At 34.7% G+C, this 6,863-nt stretch overlaps 1 protein-coding gene across 1 annotated transcript; it reads right to left on the reverse strand.

The window, feature by feature from the left end:
* Positions 1 to 4,152: 4,152 nt before the first annotated feature.
* On the reverse strand, positions 4,153 to 6,498 carry LOC132859615 (proteinase-activated receptor 2-like). The gene is made up of 2 exons (XM_060890392.1): positions 6,293 to 6,498; positions 4,153 to 6,003 (listed from the first exon to the last, which is right to left on the reverse strand). Exons 1-2 carry the CDS (start codon positions 6,348 to 6,350, stop codon positions 4,889 to 4,891), a joined length of 1,173 nt encoding a protein of 390 aa, XP_060746375.1. The 5' UTR covers positions 6,351 to 6,498; the 3' UTR covers positions 4,153 to 4,888.
* Between the last annotated feature and the right edge of the window lie 365 nt (positions 6,499 to 6,863).

Here is a 6,863-nt window from a genome sequence, read left to right on the forward strand (position 1 = left end):
TTTTTATTATTTTGAATCATTTAGAAAAAATATTTTGTAATCTATTAACTATTTTGTATTATTTAGAAAAATAACAATTCCTAGTAAATATAGGCAGTTTTAGAGCTATAAAAATCATAAAAGTACAATTTGTAATGTAAAAATATTAATGAAAACAACTGAAACGTATCTACATCTAAATAACACACACACACACACACACACACACACACACACACACACACACACACACACACACACATATATATATATATATACATATATATATATATATATATATATATATATATATATATATATATATATAGATAGATAGATAGATATAGATATAGATATAGATATATAATATGTGTATGTATGTAAAATCATTTAAAAGCAACAAAAATGACACAATAAAGTGACAAGTGGAAACTTTGAAGTCATTATTACAATAGCTGAAAAGATGAGTGGCTGGAAAATTGTAGAAGGTGATTAGTCATGACAAAAAAATGCCTTCCTTGCTTTACTCATATACTGATACTGGTTGGTTTCAGTTATGTCTCATTATTGGTAACAAATTGCTCTTTACTACACCATTTGTTTTTCACAACTTGACAATTTCTATAAAAACAGCAGGACTGTTATAAACTAGAGGCCAGTAGTTTGGAGAATGCAGATGGACACAATGAAATGCTAAAATAAACAGTTTATGGATTTTGTTTTCCAGAAGCATGCTTTTAAGTCATAAAATATATATATTTATTTGATGCTCTACTTTGAGAGTTTGGGAAAATAAACAATTTAAACCATTCACAATTGACTTTGAATAATACATCTATGTAAACATAAACAATAGGCGAAGTGAATTGTTCAGCAACACAATCAGTCATGATGAAATTAGGACAAAATTATTATTATTATTATTATTATTATTATTATTATTATTATTATTATTATTATTATAAACTGTCATTTTTATACAGAATTTTTATATTTCTTTAAAACTGATGACACAATGTCCATTGTTAAAACATCTATACAAATAAAATTTAATTATGCTCATCATCATGAAAAATAAAACTTTAAATTTATTTATTTATTTTCTGTTTCTATACTTCTGTAAAGCTGCTTTGAGACAAATTGAATTGTTAAAGGTGCTTTACAATCGAATATCATAGTAATGTATCATCTAAAGCAAACTCAATACTCATACAAATGAAGTAATTAGAGTGTTAAGGCTAATGGTGCCTGAAACGTCCTTTCTATTCTAAAAAAAAAGTAATATAGTAAATAGTATATAGTATAGTAGTATAGTATATATAGTATAAGTAAAATAATGTTGGGAAAAATTCAAAGGAAGGACAGAATAAAAGGAGAGAGAAAAAGAGACACAGAGTGAAAGAGGAGAGGAGAAGCACACATATATTATGCCGGCAGGAGAGCTCTTACTCAAAAACCTTCCAAGAAACTGGTCAGACCAGCTGGTACATGTATTCTCACAAATACACCCTGTCTATTTTTAAAAGGAAGGTAGCTCACACCCAAATAAGGTAAGACGGAGCAGGGGAAGCAACAAACTACATAGAGAAAGAGATAAATAATGATGAAATAATGAAAATAGCCATTAGGGAATGTCATGGCTTAGTAAAACTCCATGCAGTGAGGAGGCTCAACACACCTGAATGGCACCTGTAGCCTGAGATGAAGTTTGGAAAACAAAAATCAAAATATGAAAGATTTCTATGTTTTGTAAATGTTATGTGAATGTATGTAAATGTAAATAGATATTAGTTTTTTACCAGCAATGCAAATGTTCTGAATAGAAAAACAAGATAAAATCATCGGAAAAACACCAACCAAACAAACTCACTCCATCGTTATTTATACTGTAAATATGGAGGTCGCCAGTGCACATTTCAAAGTACACAGTAATAAAACCCTTTTTTTAAACTTTGTAAATTTTCATGAATTTTCACAATTTGTAGAAACATCATCAACAAACGATTTAATTAATGGATTTTGTGGCTTAAACAGAAAGAAATAGTCTGAGCTAAAAAGACGCATGCAGGAACATGCAGCAGTGTTGGCATCATGTTGGTAGGATTATGTCATTTTAAAAATGCTGAAGTAGGCCATGTTCGGCCTTGTCTAAAACAACAAGAGAGAATATAAAAGCCCACTTAGGAAACCCTTCTCTCTTCTCTATAGGGTACAAGTGACAGAGGGCTAATTTGCTATCTTGTACCAGAGTTGTTTTGTGTAACTACCTGCTCCAGCCACCAACAGAAGAGGATGACAGTACATGTTGGACCAAAAGATTTACACTTATATGAGTCTAGTTTGTTTTATTACAGCTTGTTATTTTTGAGATTCAACTGGAACCTTCATTTATTTGAAGCATAAAGAATAAACACTTTTAATGTTTTGACTTGTGTTGCACTTTTGATGTCATATATATTCTATGTCCATTTTATGTAAATCAGCACAGTCGAAACTAGGCAAAACACGGGCTGAGCTCTTTTAAAATTTGCATATGAAGACAACAGGGAAGGACGTTGCAGCTTTGAACATAATACTCCAAAATAATTTTCATTATTCTACTAGTGAGTCAACATTACCATTTGTGCAGGTCAAAATACTCCGAATTTTATAACGTATCTTATCATTTTGTCAGTATATTATATACATCAGAATGTGAAACAAAGGTGATGAAATATAGTACTTAAGCACAAGCTGTGACTTTTACTCTGTGTCTCTTAAAATGGGGTCCTAAGCCCCTAATACCACTCATGTTTGGACAGTTCACAATTTTTCCCCTTAATGAGGACCCTATAAGAAAAGGAACTGGCCTTCTATGGTGGACTTTGAGCAGAAAAAAGAGAGAAAACAAGTTTGACTTTATGTCTGTCAAAATGGCTATGAATAAAATTTATAGTGATATAAAATGGGATACTTGGCTAAAGCATATTTAATTACAAAACTGTTGTACCTGAGGGCATAGAGGAAACAAAATACTGCAACACCCGGCTCTGTCTGATTTAACGCTGAACCATCCCACTGTTAAAAGTTAGGTTAAAAAACTCTTATTGCAACTTTTCAACTTCTTTCTTAAAACCTCTAAGACATATTTCACATACAATTTGTAAAATATATTATTAATTATTAGTTGTTTTTTTTTACTATCTAATTTTTTTAAGATCTAATTAGTTAACATTTGTAAAGGAGTGTAAATATAGATAATGACATCACCAGAAACATTATTTTCAGGTGCTATATTGCATACAGGGATTTTAAAACAATATTACATTAGTATGACTTACATATATTTAAAAACTCACAGAAAACAGAGCTGGCACTAACATTGCTGCTCTGCTCTCATTATAGTAAACAAAGTTCAAAGAACCACCATAAACTGTTATTGAGTATGGTTATCCTTTAACTATGCTGACGCGCACACACACACACACACACACACACACACACACACACACACACACACAATCCAGAACAATAGGCTGATCATGTTCAAAATCTAATCTGGAAATTTAACAGCATTAGCATGTACAATAACATAACATAGTTGAACTGAACTGCATTTTTTAGCATGTAGCATGTAGCATGTGTCTCTTTAGGTTGAAGGTCATGTAAACTGTTAGTGTACCAAATGCTGCATTTTGTGAACAAAGTATCGGTTGTACATTTTATAAGGACAGTCAGGTGCTGTTTATTAAGACTTTGTAAGAAGGTAACACTGGTAGGTGCCTATGTTGCTTTTGCCAAAACCAGACTGACCTGTTTTAGGAAGCAGTGTTTTTTTTAGACAACCCCCAGACCTGATGTGTTTGAGATAAGAAGCTTGCCTGGAGCAAAATAATGTACTGGGACTGGCAGTGACACAGCTCTCAGGTGTGCTTAACTAGTTTGGACACTTTTAGAAGAACTGGTGAATTCTGTTAGATATTTATTAAAAACAAAAAACAAAAAAACAAAAACAAAAACAAAAAAAAAAAACAAGATATGTTTCACAACAACACATGTCACTGTATTGTCAATTGTGAACTCATGGTCATGTGACAATGACTCACTTCTGGGAACAAAAGCACCTCAGTACATCAGATGTCAGAATCTTCAGGTTTCGGTATATTTTAAAATGTATTAGGAAGCAAAACAAAATTGTCTTGAATATACAAAACATTTATTAAATTCACAAATACATAAATATGTACAAAAATAAATGTGTCTAGTTTTAAGGAAGAAGTGGATATAGAGATGACGGATTTTCTGAACTACAGTGAGGTCTTCATCCATCTTCATAAATCTACGCCTTTTGCATATACATTTGGTATATTCTGACTGTTGAAGTCTGTTTTCAAAGTAGTTTTTACATTGTGGATTGGCTTCAGGTTATCCACAAAGGGTTATTCTTTGTGAACCAGTGACACAAAATCACCAGAGACATTAAAACAACCATCAAATCTGAAGTTTTAAATAAAGCTGGAAGCAGGGGACAAAAACACAACTACTATTGTGGAAAAGAACATAGCAAAGTCAAATGACTGATTCAGTCTGTGAGAAGCAGAAGACATTCACACTTTATATTGGGAAAAACCCCCTACAAATAAATTCCCAAATTTGAGTGGCTGCACCCGATTAATTCTGTGATTCTACTTGTTTTTGCTCCAAGTAACATTTCCAGCTTATAAAATCACACACACAGACACACCCTTTCTTTCATACACACTCAGTCAAAAAACTCATGGCTCGTTTCTTACAAAGGTTAATCCACCTTTGTGGATTTTTGCTGCCTGAGAAAGTGTAAATATTAGTCTAAAGAATCTCTAAATAAAATAATAATTCACAGTCAGTCTAAGTAATCATCCATTCTCTTTTTAAATGTACACTGCAGCTCTTAGATCATACTGCTATCTGTATTGCCTGTGCTAGACGTGTAAATGCTGGACTTCTTAGAATACTTCATGGAACTGAAGGAGACTCTCATCCTCTCCACAGTCCGGCTGCTTCGACACAGGAGTGTATTCTTCACGTGTGATCGGAACTCTTCAGACACAAAATAGTAGAGGAATGGATCCAGGCAGCTGTTGAGGCTGGCCAAGCACAAGGAGGTGATGTAGAAACCATATCCATTGTTAGTAATTCCATTCCTCAGTAGAGCATAATGCACCACCAGCATGACATTGCTAGGAATAAAACAGACCAGGAATGCAATGAGAACTGTAATGATGAGAACCATGGCCCGGTGACGGTTCTTGCTAGCGCTGCTTCCTTCCATATTGGAGTGTCCCAATTTGCGCATCATAAGGGCGTATGCTGTGATGATAACCACACATGGTATGAAGAATGCCAACCCAGCCATCACCATGAAGTAATAGTACGGCTTCTGAACATCCTGAAAGGTATTCCCACTTTTAAAGTTTTCCAGCGTAATAATGTTCACATCGTGGCAAGTGGTTATGTTAGGATCAGAAAGTTTGGCTGTCTGCTGGTACAGGAACAGTGGTGTTGTACTGATCCATACAAAAGCCCATATGATTACTGATACAGCAATAGCCAGTCTGTTGTCTGACCTCTGCTGTGTGAGCGGATGAGCCACCACCCAGTATCGTTGCACACTCAAACAAGTAATGAACAGGATCGAACTGTACATGTTTCCATAGAAGAAACCCACCAGAACTTTACACATACCCTCTCCGAAAATCCAGTTATTGCCATTGAAGTGGTATGCAATCTTGAATGGGACCCAGATGACAAAAAGCAAGTCAGCCAATGCAAGGTTGGCCATGTAAATAGCTGCTGGGTGGATCTTCTTTGATCTGAACACAAAGACCCAAATTGCCATAGCATTGCTTGGCAAACCCACAACGAACACAAAAATGTAGACGAGAGGAAGGAAAACTGTGGTCAGGCCACTCTTTAATATGTCTTCTGTAACCGAGTCGACATAGACAGTGTTCGAGTGTGAATCCAGAAGTCCAATAAAACCTCGTTGTTTTTGACAATGGATTGCTGAAATAAATAAAGTACATGTTAACGTTTGGGGGCAGCTCACAAGTAAACCTTTAGAAAACAGAAAGGCCTATTCTGTGCTATGACAAGTGCAAAAACACCTCAACACAATCCTAATACTTTACATAACCCACAACACATCATAACAGAAATAAAGACTCATATTTTAATCTATGCAGAGGGAAAACATTATAAAGACAGTTTAACTCGATTAATAAGGTATTTTCCCCCCACAACCTACTTAAACAAAAACACAATAAAAACAAAATAGCTGGAAACAAAAGCTCACCTGAAGACGAAATACAGGCAAAAAATACCAGCAGATGTGAGATTCCAACTTTAGACATTTTAAAATATGATCTCTGTTAAAAAAAAATGACTACTGAAGCTTCATGCAACTAAAAACAAAACTACAGGAGATCCTTCCGAAAATATTGTGACCGACTGCTCACTTTGTCCTTTAAGCTTCTGGTGTGGAAAAGGAAGCTCGGGCAGGTGACCACGCCCTGGTTCGTTACGTCACGGACAAGAAGCGCACGGATGCAACATTCTTTCATCTCACTTCACACCCACTTGGGTTTCGAGAGACGACAGGTGTTCCGGAAATCGCAGCTCTATTGTTTCCCCTTTAGCGCGCATGCGCAAAATCAGGACGTTTCTCGCAAACGTGCTGCGTTGAGCAACCGGTGTAGGTACATCGAGTGCTTTATACATTTAATTAAACTCAGGTATATTTCGCGTTCTTTTTCGATAGTTTGCAATTAAACACTCACAATGTCTTATTATAAGAGGTTATTTTCTCTAAATCGTTAGACAAATATACTTGGTAATTGTAGCTGTTTTCTGTGTAACAACTAGAA

The sequence above is a fragment of the Tachysurus vachellii genome, chromosome 17, assembly GCF_030014155.1.
Source record: "Tachysurus vachellii isolate PV-2020 chromosome 17, HZAU_Pvac_v1, whole genome shotgun sequence".
Taxonomy (NCBI): domain Eukaryota; kingdom Metazoa; phylum Chordata; class Actinopteri; order Siluriformes; family Bagridae; genus Tachysurus; species Tachysurus vachellii.

Excerpts from the sequence above, each read along its gene's own strand:
- LOC132859615 (XM_060890392.1), bottom strand. The coding sequence starts at position 6,350 with ATGTCTAAAGTTGGAATCTCACATCTGCTGGTATTTTTTGCCTGTATT. Across the intron at positions 6,004-6,292 it reads TGCCTGTATTTCGTCTTCAG|CAATCCATTGTCAAAAACAA; the intron begins GTGAGCTTTTGT and ends TATTTATTTCAG.